The sequence below is a fragment of the Artibeus jamaicensis genome, unplaced genomic scaffold (genome assembly GCF_021234435.1).
Source record: "Artibeus jamaicensis isolate MK-2021 breed Jamaican fruit bat unplaced genomic scaffold, CSHL_Jam_final contig_923, whole genome shotgun sequence".
Classification (NCBI taxonomy): domain Eukaryota; kingdom Metazoa; phylum Chordata; class Mammalia; order Chiroptera; family Phyllostomidae; genus Artibeus; species Artibeus jamaicensis.
Window position 1 is genome coordinate 1,250,526 of NW_026522014.1, and position 20,360 is coordinate 1,270,885.

A 20,360-nucleotide genomic window follows, 5' to 3' on the forward strand; every position below is an offset into this window, starting at 1 on the left:
CAATCTAGGGAAAACTGACGTCCCTTGGGTCCCCTCTTAACTCTCCCAGATCTTTTCCTTTGGGGCTTTTCAGTATTCACCAATGTCACCGTTAGACATCTGTTATTTCTGTAACTCGAAAAATCTCCTTGTTTTAAGAGCGACCAAAGTCCCTTGAATGCTGGATGCTGGTAGGACTAGCGCCCCGACACACCCCCCTCTCCTCCACCTTCTCAGCCAGACCAACACCTGGGCAGCGTCAGTTCCCGGGGAAGGTGGCTCCCCTCCACCAGATTTTCGCCAATGGGAGCCGGGGTCCAAGACCCGGTGGCGGTGCCCTCCGGGACAGCGGGCGGGGCTGATGGGGGCGGGAAGCGCGCGGGGATTAACGGCGCGGCGGGCGCACCTGCCCGGCGCGGCGGGTCTCCACGCGGCTGCGCGGACCGACGTGCCCCTCCCCTCCGGCCTCGCCGGTGTTTACGTGGAGACGAAGATGGCGGCGGCGGTGACGGCGCTGCCCGTGCGGCCGAGGACGGTCAGCCACTGAACTCGGAGTCTGGTTGCATTCAAGGAGTGGGGTGCACCGGCCCGCCCTGCTTCCTAGGCGGCGGAGCTTAGGGTCCCACCTTCCTCTCAACCGACCTTTCTTTCCTACCCCGACTCTCCCTCTGTCTTCCCCCAGCTTTCTCCGCAGAGGCCATGGAGGACGAGGAGAGACAGAAGAAGCTGGAGTTCGGCAAAGCGAAGGTAAGAACCGAAGGCTTCGGGGCCCGCAGTGGGAATCGGTGGCTGGGAAGGGGTGGGAACGGGCCTCAGAAGCGGAGATCTTGGCAGTCCCGGTGCGCTGTCTGGGACGAAGTGCTGCAGGGTCTGCATTGCCCGCTCACCAGCCTCACTTCTTTTTCCTTTTGAAAAATCCTAGTCTTAACTACCCGGCAGATACTTCCGTGATGATTGGATGGTGTGGTTTCTTTCTCGCGAATCCTCAAAACCGTTCTTTTACTGTATTGCTATAATTGCTTGTAAATCTCTAACCTTTTACTTTTAGGAGGAGTTTTCTGGGTAGTGCAGTCATTGTGCTTTTCAGGGTGGGGATTTGGGCTTGTCTTCAGTGAGGGATTTGTACGCTGATCAGGATCTCGGCATTCTTAGGTGGCATACTGGCATTCTTGGGTGTGTGATTGGTCTGTGACAGCTGCCTCATCAGTGGCTCGAGGGTGCCACAAGTGCCAGCTGTGAACTTTGCGTTAAGGGCATTTTTAGAAGCATGGCTTTGTATGTTTGTGTTTGGAGGTCTTTGTCATGGCATGCGCTTTTGTGTTGTGTGGAATGTTAATGCAGTCTGTGAATGGAACTTCTGGGAAGGAGAGGTTCCATAATCTAAGCAACACCTATGGAATTACTGTTGTAAATAGCTGAATTACTATACGCCTCGGTGAGTCCTTATGTGTGTATTTAAATACTGCTGTAAAGCAAACAATACAAAATCATACACAGGTTTTCACCGGGCTTCATGAAAAATTTGACATAGACAAATTAACTGGCAATAGCATTTTTTTTTAAAATTACGTACTTGAGCATATCTTTTGCTGGTTTCAAAGGCTCCCTTCTGCACCATAATAAAATTAACTTTTATAGATTATATTCTAACCATCTTATTAGAGATGACTGTTAGCAATCATACTTGGACCACAATTAAATTGTAATCTAGTTAATTGTTTTTTTTCCCTCTTCCTCTTTTTTTGCTTCTGCCAAATAAACAAAGAAACAAAGAAGTGGTCTATGATTTCAGTAATCATTGAAGGGCCATTCTGCAGAGATGTAGTAGCAGATGCTCAACACAACATTGTTAAGTGAACGTGTATATAAACCAGCTTCATATTCCTAAAATATAGTTGGCTTTCCACAAGCCCCTTCAAAGGTCAAAGCTTAAGTGCTTGTATATTACAAAGTGGATTATATTACTTTGGATCTATAAATGGAGGGAAAGGGGAAACAGGACATCTTCAGAAGCCCAGTGTTGCTTGCATTTCTGCAGCTCTAGGATCTGAGCAAGAGGTATGAATCCAAAGAAGTGTAGGTAAATTGTGCACCTCTTCGAAGAGCGTTGAAGTTCTAATTAGACATTGTTTGTTATCTCAGAATTTTTTACTCCTTGCTCCCAGAAGTGTCTTTTCTAAACATGTATGAAGCAGTCCCACAAAATATATTTTACTTTAGACAACACATTTTATAATAGAGGATTTATTTAAATTGTTTTGATTTGGCAAAAAGGAATTCTATGAGTTTCTTTGTGTATATATGTATTCTTTGTCTTTCAAATTCTGACTGGGGTAAAAACCTTTAGCATCACTTTTTAAAAAATAAAATTTATTGGGGCGACATTGGTTAACAAAATTGTAGAGATTTCAAGTGTATGCTTCTGTGATGCATCACCTGTAGTATTGCACTGTGTGTCCACCACCCAAAGTCACATTATCTTCTGTCACCATATAGGGCTGCCCCACTCTGCCCTTTACTACACCCTGACCCTCTTCCTTCTGGTAACCACCATGCTCTTCTGTGTCTATGAGTTTCAGTTTTATGTCCCACATGTGAGCGAAATCATGTGGTTCTTAGCTTTCCGACTGGCTTATTTCGCTTAGCGTGATATTCCGAAGGTCCATCCACGTTGTCACAAATGGCAACATTCTCTTCTTATGATTGAGTAGTATTCCTTTGTATATATTTGTGTGCATGTATATGTATATACACACACATAAATATACAGTTGTATATATAAGTATAAACATACATTTACATTTATTTACCACATCTTCTTTATCCAACCTTCTGTCAAAGGACACTTTGGTCGTCTCCATGTGTTGGCCACTATGAATAATGTGGCAGTGAGCATAGGGGCGCATATCTTTGTAAATAAATGTTTTTGAGTTTCTTGGGGAGATACTCAGGACAAGGGTTGCTGGGTCGTATGGTAACTCTATTCTTAATTTTTTGAGGAATCATCAGACTTTTATGGCAGCTGTACCAGTGTATAGTCCATGAGCAGGGAATAAGAATTCCCTTTTCTTCACAGCCTCTCTCTCCAACACTCGTTATTACTTATCTTGTTGATAATAGCCATTCTTACAGGTGTGAGGTGGTATCTCATTGTAGTTTTCATAGCTAGTGAAGTGGAACATTTTATTTATCTGTTGGCTGTTTGTGTATCTTTTGGGGAGAAGTGTCTATTCGGGTCCTTTGCCTGTTTTTTAATTGGATTGTTTGTTTTGTGTTGAATTGTATGAGTTCTTTATATAATTTGGATATTAACCCCTTATCAGAGCTGTTTGCAAATATCATCCCCAATTCAGTTGGTTGCCTTTTTGTTGTTGTTGGAGTTTCTTTCCCTGTGCAGACACTTTTTAGTTTGCTATAGTCCCATTCGTTTATTTTTTTCTTTATTTCCCTTGCCTTGGGATCAAATTTGTAAAATGTTCTCTATAATGAGGGTCCATGAGGTTAGTGCCAATTTTTTTCTATGTAATTTATTGTTTCAGAGCTTATATTTAGGTCTTTGATCCATTTTGGATTAATTTTTGTACATGGGGACAAACCATAGTCTAGTTTCATTCTTTTGCTTGTGGCTTTCGTATTTTCCCAGCACCATTTATTGAAGAGGCTTTCTTTACTCTGTTGTGTGCTTTTGGCTCCTTTTTCAAAAATTATTTGCCCATATACATGTGGTTTTATTTCTGAGCTCTAAATTCTGTTCCCTTGGTCCATATGTCTGTTTATCTGCCAATAATGCCCTGCTGTTTGGTTACTGTAGCTCTGTAGTATAATTTGAAGTCAGGTAATGTGATACCTTCAACTTCGTTCTTTTTCCTTAGGATTGCTTTGGTTATTTGAGGTCTTTTGTGGTTCCATACAAATTGGATGATTTTTTTTGTTTTATTTCTTTAAAAAATGACATTGGGATTTTGATGGGGATTACATTAAATCTGTATATTGCTTTGGGTAATATGGCTATTTTAACTATGTTGATTCTTCCAATCCATGAACACAGATGGAATATCTTTCCATTTCACTATGTCTTTTTCAATCTCTTTTAATAATGCTTTATAGTTTTCAGTATATAGGTTCTTCACGTCCTTTGTGAAATTTATTCCTAGGCATTTTACCCTTTCTGGTGCAATTGCAAAAAAAATTGTTTTTTTTTTTCTAGTTTCTTTTTCTGAAGTTTTATTAGCTATAAATTCTATACATTGATTTTGTATTCTGCAACTTCACTGTACTTGTTTATTGTTTATAATAGTTTTTTGGGTTTACTATATACAGAATTATGTCATCTACAGATAGTGACACTTTTACTACTTTCTTCCCAATTTGGATGCCTTTTCTTTCTTTCTTTTGCCTGATTGCTCTGGCCAGGACTTCCAGAACTATGTTGTATGAATGGTGAGAGTAGGCATCCTTGTCTTGTTCCTGATTTTAGAGGAAGAGCTTTCAGTTCTTCACCATTGAGTGTGAGGCTGAGGTTTTGTCATATATGGCCTATATTATGTTGAAGTACTTTCCTTCTATACTATTTAATTGAGTGTTCTGGTGGTAAATTGATGTATCTTATCAAATGCTTTTTCTCCATTGATAACATCAAAATTTTTATTCTTTGTTTTGTTAATGTGGTGTATTACATTGATCAATTTGTGTATGTTGAACCATCCTTGCACTCCTGTAATGAACTCCACTTGATCACTGTATTATTTTCTTACTATATTATTGTATTTGATTTGCTAATATAGTGGTACCTTACTTAGTACTCGTCATTAATTTGTTCTGGAATTCATGGAACTGATGAGTACTGAAGGATGAAGCATTTTTTCTTGTGGGGCAGCAGGTTCGTGGTGACTCATACAGGTTTTGGAAAGTGCCAGCGAGTCGCAAGCAAGCATCAAGTGCTGAAACATTTTCTCCTTGTCATAATGCAAGTACAGGGTTTGACGAATACTGAGATTTGACTGTATTTTGTTTAGGATTTCTGCATCTGTGTTCACGAGAGATATTGGTAGTTATTTTTGTTTGTTTGTTTGTTTTATGTTATCCTTGCCAGGTTTTGGTACTGGGGTTATGTTGGCCTCATAAAATGTGTTCATTGGACTTAAATATTGTATTTGATAACCCGGTTTTATAAACCATAAATTTACATTTTTCTTGGTGTTTGATAAGCTATTCACTGAAAAACTTTCTTTCTGTATCTAGACCTTATAAATGATCATTTTTAAAAAGTGATTTGTCATGTATACAATATAGTATGCTTTATAAAAAGGTTTATGTCAACCAAAATCTGCAATGATGGAAGAATATATTTTAGTGTATTCGCCACTAAAGTAATTGTACGAAGAGTTTCTGAGTTAGGAAAATGTTCACAAATAATGTGAGGTTAATAAAAATGTTACCAAAAAAAGTATATGAGGTCTGTCCAGAAGGTATCCAGCCATGTAATATTTTTAAAAATAGAGATTTAAGCCCTGGCTGGTGTAGCTCAGTGGATTGAGCACGGGCCTGTGAACCAGAGGATCACAGTTCGATTCCCAGTCAGGGCACATGCCTGGGTTGCAGGCAGGTTCCCTGCAGGCCAGTTCCCTGCAGGCCAGTTCCCTGCAGGGGATGCACTAGAGGCGACCATACATTGATGTTTCTCTCCCTCTCTCCTTCCCCTCTAAAGATAAATAAATAAAATTTAAAAAAATAAAAATAGAGATTTACTGAAGAAGATAGAAGATATAAGAAACATTGTACATAGGTCAATGATGCCTCAGTCTCTTTCAAAGTGGGCACCTTGGGACTTCACACAATTCTCCCTGTCGCCATCATTGCTCCATTGTATTTTCCTGACTCTCATCAACAGTCTTGAAATCGCTTCTCTTTCACAGGTGATTTTAATTTTGGAAAAAGCCAGAAGTCACTAGGTGCCAAATCTGGGCTATAGGAGGGTCACCTTGGTGATTTGATATTTCCAAAAAAAACTGCATGAGACGTGATGTATGAGCTGGCATGTTGTGATAAAGCTGCCAATCACCAGTTGCCCATAGCTGTGGCCTTCTCAGTTATCCAAATAGTTTCTGTGGAAGCATGTTCAAGTTTAATGCAAAATTTGATGCAGGTTTATTGCTTAATTCAGTCATTTTGAATGCGAGGCCACACCAGTGTATGTACTCACTCAGTGGCATCTACTGCCCCCACTTACTAGTATAGTAAAGTCGTCATTGTTCTACATGCGCATTCCAGTCCACTCTCCTTGGCTGCCAAGTTACATCAGTGTCACATAAACTTTTCTCTTTATATTGACAATAGCTGGACTTTTTCCTGATAGACCTAGTACGTACATATTTATATATGAAGACGCCTGAAACAAAAATCCACCAACATGTAAATGATGGTTATCTTTGGTAGGTGGGTTATAGGCATTTTTAATTTGCTGTTCACTTTTAGCTTTTCCAAATTCTTGTCAATATATTTCTTTTATGATCAGTAAAAATATGTTTAAATGCCATTTTAAAAAAAAACAGCTTATCAGATGTAGCATGTTGAAGAACATGTTGTACAGAACAAGAAAAATAAGCCACAGAATAACTAGGTTTCCTAAAGGCCTTTGCTTTAGTGTAGTCCTGATTAGGTAATTCTTATTCCAATGAAGCTTGTATTATACAAGGGGGGGTCCCCAAAAACCTGAAATTTGTTGATAAAAAATTGTTTTTTTTTAATGTGTAACATTTCAGTCACCTTCAAAGTACTCGCCACTTGATGCAGTGCGCCTATTGAGATGTTTTTTCCTCTGCTCAAGATAGTTTTTGAACTCATTGATTTTGATACCTTATAGTGCTTCTGCTGTTTTTTGTTTTACACCTTCTGCATTGGCTAAAGGTTTCCCTTTAAGGGTTTTCTTCATCCAGGGAAACAAAAAAGTTTGTTTGGGTGAGATTGGGTGAATAGAGAGAGTGGAACATTGGGGCCATGCTGTTTTTGGTCAAAAGTGGCTGAACACACAGTGTATTGTGGGCAGGTGCGCTCGTAGTCACTCATCATGAAATGGGCAAACGTCTTGAAAGAGTCTTCAGAAAAAATCCACTGAAGCTGAATGCAGCCTCTTACAACAACACCAGCTGGTACACTGGTACAGATGAGTTCCTAGAACACTCACATAGCAGAGGAAGCCTGTACTACAAGGGGCCTACCCTCCAGAAGATAATTCTGTTTTTTTCTTTGTCCTTTCTCATATAGTTGGGATTCTGTACTTGTAGACATTTATAGATCTTTCTGTTTTTGTAGTTTTTACCAATTTTTTTTGCTGTCATTTCTCTTTGCCATGGACATGCTCATCTTTCCTTGTTCCTTGTTCCTTCTCATCTGCCTCTGACCCTAACTTGCTATTTTAAATTTTCTGTAACTAGAAAACCCACTTACTGAGTTAGACAAAATGGTTGGTAAAAATCAAGGGCCAGTAGAATCTGGTGAATGGGGTTTATAGACACTTCAGTTTTCTGTTACTTGTTGGTTTTTTAGTTTGCTCTTAGGTCCTCAGCTACCTCCTCAGTGTTGATGTTGCAAGAACCTTAGCTATGGAGGTGTGAGACATCACTACATTGTTAAGTAAATATTTTCAGGGCTGGACCCACTCCATTTGCAGTGTGCTGGCAGGGCCTCGTAACATAGGTTGTCTTTGTGTTGAACCGAACTATTCTAACTCCACTTTAAATGAGTTCACTTTTTTTCCAAGTAAAATTATTTACTATGTTATGTTAAAGTATTGTAATATTAGTAAATAAAGTTATAGGACAGTGTGTATTTAGAATAAAATTATTGCTCCTGTGTAGGAAGTACAATTTTTAACATTCTATTTATTCTATACTTTTAATCTTATAATATAGCAGAATTTAGTAAAACCAAAGTTTTGCACCAGCTAGTCAGAATTTATATATTTGGCATTATTTGATGAATAATTATTAAAGTTTTTGCCTATTACATTCAGAAAATAGTAACTATAATTTTTTCTGTGCGTTTAAGGAGCATTTTCACTTTGAAAATAGTGCCAATTTTATTCAAAAAGAAAAGTGCTCTGTGAGCTGTATACCGCATTTTTCGGACCATAAGACGCACCTAGGTTATAGAGGAGGAAAATTTAAAAAACTTTTGAAGCAAAAAATGTGGTAAATATTTAATAACATAAATAACAAAATATTTCACCAATGTAAATGTAAACAAAACTCATCAGCAGCAATAACAACCATTATTCCTTCCAAATTTGGGGGGGTGGGAAAATGCATTTTATAGTCTGAAAAATGCAATGTTTAGTTATTAATAGGAGGACTTTTTAATTACTGATAGATGAAGTTAGTTTTGATATAAAATTGTTCTTTGCATACTTCAGATACACTACTCCACCACCCAATTCTTTTAAACTTTCCAGTTTTTTTACTCTTACACGTGACAAAGCTGACCTAGCTCTCAAAGCAGATACAGCAGTTTGATACCTCATCAACATTTATTGTAAGAGTGATGCATTGTCTGTGGCTTAAAAACTAATTCATAACCTTTAGGCTTTGTTGAAAAAAAACATGACTTTTAGATTATAAGCTTTAAGAGAGATAATATGGTGGAATGAATGGGTAGGACAGGCTTCTTGAAGTGTATAGTACTGAAGAAAGATTTCTAAGGCAAATCCAAGCAGTGGCAGGAACGGGGACAGGGAAATGATTGGGTAAAAGAGTCATAAGATCCAGTGAAGAGAGACTTATTTAGCAAGGAGGTCTGTGGTGTCCTGTCAGTGAAACTCAAACTCAAATGAGGACATGGGAAAGAGGAGGTGAAAAGAGTGGCTATGTCCAAGTGACTGGAATATGACAAAATTGGTGCAAAATATTTTCAAACTAAAACAATTTTATATATAAAATTTTTGTAATAAGAGCTAAATTAGGATGGCAAAATATCTGTTCTAGACTACTGATTATTGCAATGTAACTGAAATTTTTCTGATCTAATATGGAAGCTAGAAAAAATTCTCATGATGAATTGTTAAATATTCACTGATAAGGAAAACTTTATTTCTCAATAAGATTTTACTAAAATTGAAATCAGGCATCTTTCATTGGTTAGCATCTCTTCAATCTAAAGTTTAAGCTTCAGAATTTTATTAAGTTTATTTATAAATGTAGCTCTGCATTGTGTGTGTGTTCATAATGCTGCTGTCACCAGGACTTGGGAGATACTTATTTGCACATTTGTTCAGCTGACATTTTTGAACGCCTACAACTGCAGCTATGGACTTCTACTTAGCAAGCATATATTTCAGTGATCACAAATTGTCTGTGCCTTACTGTCTGTGGGGATAATCTTCTCACAGGACACGAATCTCAACAGGTGTTTTGAAGAAGGGTAGAGAAAATGATTGAGAGGCTTTTGTGTTCTTCTGGTGCTAGATAATGTGTAATTATTTTTTTTAATTGAGGTGAAATTCACATAACAAAAATTATCTCAAAATGAACAATTCAGTGGCATTTAGTATAATATACAATATTGTGCAGTCACCATTTCTTTACAGTTCCAGAACACTTTTGTCATCCCAGAATAAAACCCTATACCCATAAGCACCTACTCTCCATCCCTCCTCCCCCTAGCCGCCACTAACCTGTCTTCTGTTTCTGTGGGTTTATCTAGTCTAGATACTTCAACTAGACGGAATCATATAATATTTGACCTTTAGCGTCTGGGGTTTTCACTTCGTGTAATGTTTTCAAGACCACGCATCCATATTGTTGTATGTATCAGTACTTTATTCCCTTTTATGCCTGAATAATATTCCATTGTCTGTGTATACTACATTTTGTTTATGTATCCATCGATGGGCATTTGAGTTATTTCCACCTTTTGGCTATTTTGAATAGTGCTGCTATGAATATTTGTATATAAGTATTTAAGTACCTGTTTTTATTTCTCTTGTGCATATATACTTAGGAGTAGAATTGCTGGAACATATGGGAATTCTGTGTTTATTGAGGAACCACCAAACTATTTTCTTCATAGTGACTTACCATTTTACATTTCCATTAGCTCTGTGTAAGGGTTCCGATTTCTCCACATCCTCACCACCATTTATTGTTTTTTGTTTTTTATTATGGCCATTCTAGTAGGCGGTGGTATTTCACTGTGATTTTTATTTGTAATTTTGTAGTGACTAAGATATCAAGCATCTTTTCATTTATACTTGTTGGCCCTTTGTCTTTGGCGAAATGTCTGTTCAGGTTCTTTGCCCATTTTTTAACTGGGTTGTTACCAAATTTTATATATTTTAATTATTTATTACATTTATGTTATATATATGTTTTTGTATACAGAGGAAGAGTAAGAACTGGTGCTCAGGCAGGCATGAGAGAGGGGCAGATATGAGAGGCACACATCTCCAGTCAGATTATCTTCCATTTAGGTTTTTTTAAGCCTTTTGGGCTCTGCCCAGATCTAAACTGTTGCTTCCTTTGAATCGAGTTGATTAGAGCATGATGCTAAAGTTTGATTTCTTTGTGGGCCAGTGAGTCATTCCATTCCATGGCCAGCTGTTTTACAAGTGCATGCAGTTGGTCCAAGGGGCACCTGTTGGGTTTTTGGCTTAGTCCGTTTTCACTGTGGGGAAAAATAGCCTAGTCTCTTCGGTAGCAAAAAGGCCTGTCATTTTCATCTGTGAACACTGTAGGTCTATAAAGAGAGTTCACTAGCATAAGACTTTTTTGTTGTTGTTGTCATAGTATTTCCCCTTCTAGTGTTTTGTGGGAGTGCTCACCAAAATATAACTTCAGATACTTAGTGCTTGTCTAGGTATGCTACGTAAAGCTTTGGCTGATTTGCACATGTATTTAACCCTATCCAAAAACATCATTGTTTCAGAGGTAGTTTTGCCTCAGCTATTTATTTAGTTCTACAGATTCTTTTATACCATGAAAAATTCCTTTATCCTCTTTGTTCATAAACAGTGTAGTGTTTGTTTTCAGCTGCCAGCAGAGTTATTTTTATTCTGGTTTCTTACTAAATAAGATTTTTATGTGGTCTGAAAGTTTCTCTCCAAGTCAAACTTTTCCTTTTAAGAGATCATTTTTGAAAGCCCCTCCTTTTATAGATCAATGCTTAATGCCCCAGAAGTTATTATTTTGACTAGTAAGAACTAAACTTGATTATTTAAAATCCTAATCTGTAAATATTTGAATTATAAATTGCATTGATTAAATAGGTTCCCTGGTTATAGATTACTGAAAAACTAACGGTATAAAATTGAGAATTGTTTTTCTGTTTCTTGATATTGAACACACTGCAAAACTCCTTGTTAATAAGGGTTCTTTATTGTGGGTTCTATGTTCAGGCTGCATTCATTTCCTCAGAGGTCTCACTTTTATTCCCGTTAATGATGCCTTATTGTTTCCCCAGGAACGATAGGGACAGATACCAACTAGAAATACTAGTATCCGTGTCTACCAAGAACCAGATGTGAACTATGTGAAAGTGTGTGCGGGAGGTGCGGGCAGTGTGATGGGCCTGGGCAGCGCTCTCAGTTAATTACCACAACACCTGCAGTCCGTGCACTCTGCATGTACTTGCTGATTTCTTAAGTAAAATGAATAGGTGCTCTAAAGGGCACGCTGGAAGAGAATGTGTAGAGACTGCACTAACAAAGACCTCCTGGGAGTTTATATATAAAAGAATACGTTTTAGTTGAAAGTTACAGAAACTACCGGTATTTTCTATTCATAGACAACTTAAAAGTATTGGAAATATTGTATGTAAAATCTTTTATAGTATGTGCCAAATTTTTAATGTGCATAAAGTACCTTTGTAATGTAAATACATGCCTGAGCACTTCTACTCAGTGACTTCCCTTCAACAAGAGAACTCTTACTTTTCCACTTAACCCAATAGCAAAATTTTTAATATTTTATTTATTTATTTTTAGAGAGAGGGGAAGGGAAGGAGAAAGAGAGGGAGAGAAACATCAATGTGTGGCCGCCTCTCATGCATCCCCCACTGGGGACCTGGCCCACAACCCAGGCATGTGCCCTGACTAGGAATCGAACCAGCGACCCTTTGCTTCGCAGGCCTGTGCTCAATCCACTGAGCTACACCAGTCAGGGCCCAAGAGCAGTTTTTACAATACAGTTTGAGAAAAAGAGAAAATAATTTGGGACTTTTTGGTTGAGGAAAAATTATGTTTATTAAAATTCAAAGTATAAAATATGATAGTGATTTTAATAGGTCTTGGAGTTTAAATCTTATGACAGAAGACTATATACATAGTGTTTTATTCTGTGGTATTTGGATTTAAATTTTTTTAATGTTCTAGTTTTTACTTTTATATCTTATGTGCCATGATGTTTTTGAGGCTTGAGATTTTAATACTTATTCAGAAAGCACTCAGTTGAAAAATTAATTCCTTCGAATTATTCTGTACTTATTTTCCTATATCCTGCATATTTATAACTCAATCTGTGATTTTCTTTCAGTTCAAAATTTGTCTCTTACTTAGCTTTTCTTCCCATTCTAATACCACTGCCCAATAAGATCAGGCTCACATCTCCTCCCTTCTATTTGGTTTCCCTAACTCACCCTCTTTTGCCTTTCAGATCCAGCTAATCAGCACATTCTGCTGATTTTACCTTCCAAATATTTCTTGATTTATCCCACTCTGTTCCTACATCATTTTCTCTCACTTGGACAATGAGAAGGTTGGTAGTGGAAGAAAGAAGAGTATGAATTTGATAATAGTAGCTGCTAAATTTTTGAGCACTTTCTAATGCTAAGCATTATGCTAAGGGTTTTACATTTATTATCTCGTTTTATCTTTATTACTATTCTAAGAGCTCTGGATACTGTTGCTATCCTTACTTTGTAGCTGGGAAAACGGAGAAGTTAAGTAATTTGCATAAAGTCATAGAGGCAGAGCGAGGATTCAGACCTAGTGTGCCCGACATTGTGTTCCTAATTTCAGCCCTGCACTAGCTCTGCTCCCCATGGTCCGTGTTCAGTAGGTGAGATCGAGAAGCCTTGGTAACTGGTTGTAAAGGGTAATAAGGGAGATGCTGTGGTCTGCATGTTTGTGTCCCCTGCCCCAAAATACATACGTGGAGTCCTAACTCCCAAGGGGATGGGTTAGGAGGGGGAGCATTTGGGAGGTGATTAGGTCATGAGGGCAGAGCCCTCAAAGAGGACCATCTGTGAACTAGAAAGTGGTCTCGTACCAGACAGGCCCCAAATCTTAAGAACTGTGAGAAATAAATTCCCCTCATTTATACATTACCCAGTCTGTGGTGTTTTGTTCTAATATTCCAAACAGACTAAGACAAGAGATTACTGACTACAGCTTTCTGACTTCAGCAACTGAAGGGAGGATGTAGGTGCTAGTCTCTGAGACAAGGAACATTGACAAATTCAGAGGAAAAGGAGAATTTTTATGAAGCAGGTTTTTGAGGTAGGAAATATAGGCATATTTGGAGGGAAACATATTTGAGTAAAATAAAAATGAGTTTGGTTTTGGATACTTTTGAGTCAGGGGTTCCAATAGGACATTCTAGAGGAGTGATCCAGTGTAAAGCTGAATATGAGTCTGGAGCTTAGGACAGAAAGAAGCTCATGCTATGGAGAATATTTGGCTTAAAGATGCCAGCTGACACTCTGGGAATGGGGGTTCACTCAGGAAGAGGACTGAGTGGGATGCAGACTAAGAGTTGAATCCCGTGGAAACCCCTTGTTTAAAACTCAAGTGGAGAAGGAGGCTGCAGAGGAGACAGACACACTATTTGTAAAACTAGATGATGATGATGTCTGTGGAACTAAGGGAAGACAGAGTTTCAAGTAGGGAGGAGTGGCCAGTTGTCAAAAATGAGAATTCAGATAACTGGGGGATGGGGAATGAAAGGGAATGGGGGAAAGGTGCTGAATGCTACCTACTTTTTCAAAGATTTTGTTGTGAAAAACAGTATAATTGTAGTGGTTATGAGCCTGGATTAGACCAGACCATCTGGGGTCAAATCCTGCCTTTGCCATTTATTAGCTTTGTGACTTTGTAGGCAAGTTACCTAACCTCTCTGTACTTTTTTTTCCCCATCTAAACAGTGAGGGCAGTACCAGCCTTGTTGAGGATTCAGCTAATAGATACAGAGAACTTAGAACATTGTTAGACTAGAAAAAGTATTCAAGAAGTATTAGCTATCATCCTCCTCCTCCACATGCTGGGGCATAAAGGATTAAGCTGTTATATATAGTAGGAAATTAGATTGGAGCAATAGCTGGGATCATATCATAAGGAACCATATGTGCCATTTAAAGTAATACAGATTTTATTATATAAAAGTGGCAGAAAACTGTAAAGGAATGTTTATATATTTAGCATGTTTAACCTCTGAAGAGGTTATTCTTTTCCTAAAAATATCTCATTTAGGTAGGTATGCTGCCACCAGGTAGAAGCTTTTTGTTGCTACTGTACAGGCGAAGCAGTAAAACCGTTATTTTGTATTATGAAATACTGCCTTGATGACAGTTGCTAAATGTAAATACCTTGAATCTAGTAGGGCTCATTTGTTCCCCCAGAAGCTGAGACTGGGTAAGTGGGGGAGAGATAATACAGGGTTCTTGTAAAGAGAGATTTCAGAGGAAGGCTAGGGTAGTATGGTTGGGCCTCATGGAAAACTGAAAATTCATTTGGAACCAAGATAAGGTTAAGCAAAGTGCCATTCTTCTCACTGTTCATTGTTACCATAATTAGGTGACATTAAAATGAAACAGGCAGGTGGCATCTGAACAGTGGAGTATAGTGACCTGCAGTGTTGGCAGTTATGCTTGTGGGATGTAAAGGTGTCTGGAGAGGCTGATTGATGCAAGAGCCCAGGCCTCAGGCCAGCATATTCCCTATTTCTGTCTCTGGGGATGAGACTTTCGGTAGATGTGTAGTCGTAATATCGCCTATTAAAAACAGTGATATTAATGTATAGGCCTGTGCTAATTTTATCAGTGAACATTCTTTATAGATCTATTGGGGAGGAGGAGGCCCTGAAGATCTTTTAAAGAGGAAAGCAATCACTATTAACAGTTTATTGATTCTTTGTTTCTATGTATAAGTATATTTTTATACTTGAATCATACTCTTATTTGTAGTTTTGGCCTCTTTGACTTTTTGTTGAGAGCATTTGCTCACATTAAATTTTTTTGAGAACATTATTTTTGATAGCTACATAATATTACATTGTATAGTTGTGTATTACTGTAACAATGGACCTGATATATATCACCTTATTTTTTTAAAGAAACTATGTAGATAATCTGAAGTTCTGAGGAATAATACCTAGAATTATTTCGTAGTGGTGTCTCTTTTCTGTAAAGATAAAGATTTTTTTTTATTATGTGCAGGCACTGTTCTAGACTTAGAGTATTATATAGGCTTTGATTTTAATTAAAAACCCCTGTCCTCATGGAGTTTACCTTTCAGTTATTTGTTCTGAAATTATTTGACTTTATATAATCACTAGTAATAAGCCTGAAAGTATTTTGATAATTTTATGTGCTTAGAAGTGATTTGTTCTGAATACATTATTGTAAGCTTTCCACTTTTCTGTATCTTTTTCTAAATGTGGGATCATTTAGTAATAGACACTGTTTATTGAACTGTTTTTTCAAACAAGCTTTTTTAAAAATGTAGAAGTCACTTTTTCTCTTATATAACTAAGTGAAGTAGGGAGAGGAGAATAGAAAGGGGACAATTGAAAATATTTCTCCAAAAGGCCTTAAATTTGGAAAAAATCTTTAAAAATCCTCAGATCTTCCTCTCAGTTGAAGAAACAGTTCTGCGGTTAAGTGGCCTGTCCTTTGCCACATAGCTAGCTCATTAGAGTCTCTGTAGACCCAGCAGTCTAGGACTCTATCATATGTGATCCATATTCTTTTTGAAGCATTTTCATTCAACAAATATTTGTGCCTACTATGTGCCAGACAATGAAACATGTTGAATTATGTAAAATTAAGATGATTTCTGAATTTGTAGAATCTGTTTTCTTCTTAGACATAATTTTCTAAAACTTTTGAGGAAAAAAATCTGCATTCAGTGAGATTATAGGATATAAATAGGATGAGTGGCTCAGTAATGTAAACCCATATCTGATTTTCTTGGTCTGTTTGGCACTGTTATTTTCCAACAGTTTGTATCTTTGAGATATTGTTGGAAAATATGCTTCACAGCACAAAAGGTTGCTTTTGTCTTTGCTTTCAGTTGCCCTACTTCACTCTACATAAAATACAAATTATCTTTGGGTCAACTGTTGTATCCTTTTTGTTTCCACAGTTAGGCCCCTGGAGCTTTGCTGTAATAATTTGTAGAGCATTCTTGTGCAACATTCATTGAGGAATATTAAAAAGGTTTAAAAGCAGCACTGACAAGTACAAATAATCACCATAATTAGAATTAATTAGGATCTTAAATTATCTGTAGCAAAAACATGGAAAGTAGCTCTGCTTTTAGCAATTTTGAAAACTGGAGAGAATAGACAATATTTTCAAAATACCTTATATTTTCTTTTGGGGGTGTGCAGTGTGTTATGTGTGTTTTTATATGTGTGTTTTCCCCCAATCTTGTCAAAAAAGTATTTGTTTAGTGATTTCATTTGTTTGTGCCTTTAAGCTCAGTGTTCTAAGATTTGAAGAATCATGATAGGTGAACGAAAAGAGAGCTCAGAATGCACAACATGCAAATTGGTATAATGGAAAGAATACTGGATTTGGAGTCAGATGTTTGTGTTCTATTTTATTTTGCCACTTATTATTATTTTCTCAATACTTCCTGACCTCTCCCCACAGTCCCATCCACATTAAGTCTTTCTGTTGAATGCTTTTTTTTACTACCTACACTCTTTTCTTTGGAGCACTTTTTATCTCTTGAAATGATGTATTTCTGTATTTATCTGTATTTGTTTAATTTGCTCTTCCTACTTGAATGACAGTTCATAGGAGTAGAGTTTGTATCTGATTCATCATTGCCTGCCCTGCCCTTAGCACTGGCTGGACACATGATAGGTAACTGTCAATAAATACTTGCTAAATAAATGAATTACTTACTACCTGTCATATGCCAAGTTATCTCCTTCACAGATATAAAACTTTACAACCACACCACTTACAGAAAGCCTGTTTTGAGAATACTAGGACAAATGAATCCCATACCACCTTCTTAGAGATGTATTGAGAACTGTTGAGTTTATAAAATTGTGCACTAACTTTTATCTTACTCGTTTCTCACAACTCAGTGAGGTAATAGGCTAGCCTAGACTGAAACATCCTACTATTAGGACCATATATTTTAGCTCACGTCTAGCACAGTGCCTGGCACATAGTAAACACTCAAGTAAGAAACAATATATTTCAATTAGCAGTTTTTCTTGAAGTGACATTATAAAAACTTGGCATGTTCTATACAGCATTTTTAAAAGTCCTTGTTTTATTGAGAATGATCATTTATAAAATTATAAATGAGTTTAATAAATTATCAGTCATTTTTTGTTTAGTTTATTCACATTCTAGTCAGGGTAAGAAAGATACTTTCTGCTTGAGCTCTGAATCAGTTTTTAAACACAACTGTATGTGGACATGTCTTTCTAGTAAATCTCAACTATTTCTGTGCCTACATATGTTAACATTTTATAATTGGCTTTCAAATGACAAACACAGATGGCTATACTATGAATTTTCAGCATGTTTTGGACTTCATGTTTTCCCAATAATTTAAAGTGTATCATTTCAGTATCAAGTTATTAGCTGATTGAGTAGCATTTCTGATATTTGCTTTTCTGTTAGGTTGCCATTTTTAGGTTTATAATAAAAATAGTTTAGGTCTCAATAAGAAATTAGATTTATGATACAATCTCACATTGTCTCCTTTATAAAACAGAATTCTTACTATAAAGCTATTGTGGGCATTATTTTTGAGAATTTAATTTTTGTCTTATTTTGGGGGGGTTAGGGGGTACTGACAGAGATTATGGTGAGAGGGATTATTTTATGTTTTAATTCATGTAATTGATCATTTTCATTCTGAGACTGTGGGACTTTTTTATATAGTAGAATTAGATATGCCTATATCATCTTAATTCTCAGATTCTGTGGAACAGTACTTTAAAATGATAACTTAGTGGTGACGTTAAAAGACAAATTATTCATTTTTCACTCAACATGTATTTGTCAAATACTGTTCTAGCCTTTGAAAATATTGCACCACTAAAACTGGATAAGAACAAAACTTCTTATCCTCGTGGACTTTACCTTCTGGTTAATTGTTCTGAAAAGAAAATTACTTCATATAATCAGTAATCAAGTCTAAAACGATGTCTTGGTAATTTATACCCTTACAAGTAACTCATTCTGAATGCTAGTAGAACCATTCAACCTTTTGTTCCATTTTCACTTGGGTTTATTTAGTAATGTGTTCTTTTGTCTCAGACAGTATTTTTTTAATTAAAGTGTTTTAAATGCAGTTTTAGTTTTCTCCTTTGTTATGTGTTTGTACATATAAGTAAATACTAAATATAAATTATATATTTAACCTAACAGAGTTGAGATTTTAAACGGAATCTTCATTTTTGTCCTGATATCCTCTATCTGAATATACTTTCTAACACAGATAACACAGGCTTTTAAGAAACTTTTGAAATTGAGCTTAAGTATCAGGAATGCCAGTATTAATATTTTCCTTGGTTTTGCATTCTCTCTGAGGGGTCTTTTAAAAAATATGTGCCTGGGCTCTCAATTCTAATTTCAGATACTATGTAATGGTGTTTCAGTTGGTTTATTTTTAAGAGTGAATCCGCTGTCCTCAAAGTAGTTTAATGCATTCCAGTAGCTGAATAATGTATAAATAGAGGCAACTGCTGTTGCATCTGTTCCTTAAGCAGACCTGAGGTAGAATAACTAGCGAGTTGCTTAGTGGCTGGGGAAAAAAATTTAAATGTAATATATTTTTATATTCTCCGAGGTCAGTAATTAGATAGTTCTGATTTATGAAGTAGACTTTCTCTTAACACTATATACTTTTCTCCTTCTATGGTGGACAACATGAGTATATAATATACTGTGCATTATTCGGTAGGTTCTGGTGTTTGCCACATATTTTGATAGTTCAAGGTATCAAGATCATTATTAGATGGCTTTAATGTCTTATAAGAAATTTAATGGCCACTTTATAATTGGTCTAAGTAGTAGTTATATAACTCATGCACTGGTAGCATATTTCTTCTTTCTTAAGGCACAAAGGGCTTATACCTGTTCTTATGCATTCATTTCTCTGCTCAAGAATGATCAAGAGCTCAAACTAAATTTAGGAATTCATAGTTAATAGTTGCTTCATATAAAATTTAGAAAATTTATTACATAAAAAAAGAAATTTCAAATGAGCAAAAAATAAAGTACCTATAATCTCAAATCCAGAGATATACCAAAGTTATTATGGTTATATTCTTCCAGAATTCACCTGTGCCTATGTATGTTATATTATTAAAATTCAAGCTGGTTAGAGTGAATCAATGGAGGCTGTGAACCTGAATCCTGCTTTGTCTTTCTTAAAAGAGATGCACATAATTTTTTATTAAGAAAAATACTTTGCAATATTATTTTATAACTGCTACATCTTTATTATTAATAATACTTTGCATTAATATTATTTTAATTAAGTTAATCCAGTGTTACACAAAGTATGTAATACTTCTGATATTAGGTGGTGACAGATTTTAGGTGATACCCTAACCCAGTATTAAGTAATACTGGATAGTACTGTAAGGAATTTACCACCTTTCTAGATGTTTTTTTGAATTTCATCTGCTAACGACAAAGCAAAAGTCTGATGCCCATATACCCTTTACACCCTTCTCATACTTACATGTTTTTTTCATAACCTTCAGGAGTGCTATCTAAAATTTTAATAATGTAGTTTATTTTTCATTGTATTTATTCCTGTTTACTACTTTGTTAAAGAAATCACAAGTGATGCTGACTGTTAATAAATATCATGGGTAGAAAGTATTCTTTTTTCAAAGTATATTTTATTGATTATGCCATTACAGCTGTCCCATTCCTCCCCCATTCATTCGTCTCCACTCTGCACACCCTCTCCCACCCGCATTCCCCCCCTTTAGTTCATGTCCATGTGTCATAAGTTCTTTAGCTTTTAGATTTCCCACCCTACTCTTGCCCTCCCCCTGTCTATTTTCTCCCCACCGTCTATGCTACTTATTCTCTGTACCTTCCCCTGCCCTTCCTCCTCCTATTCCCCTGTTGCTAACCTTCCATGTGATCTCCATTTCTGTAGCTCTGCTCCTGTTTTAGGTGTCTGC

At 36.7% G+C, this 20,360-nt stretch overlaps 1 protein-coding gene across 7 annotated transcripts in view; it reads left to right on the forward strand.

The window, feature by feature from the left end:
* Nucleotides 1-467: 467 nt before the first annotated feature.
* AKAP9 (A-kinase anchoring protein 9) overlaps nt 468-20,360 on the forward strand; it is a 173,761-nt gene continuing 153,868 nt past the window's right edge. For all 7 annotated transcript variants that reach the window (XM_053655099.1, XM_037136468.2, XM_053655095.1 and 4 more), the window contains exon 1: nt 468-726. In XM_053655099.1, coding sequence (XP_053511074.1) covers nt 679-726 — 48 coding nt within the window. In that variant the 5' untranslated portion in view covers nt 468-678. The remainder of the gene's footprint in view (nt 727-20,360) is intronic.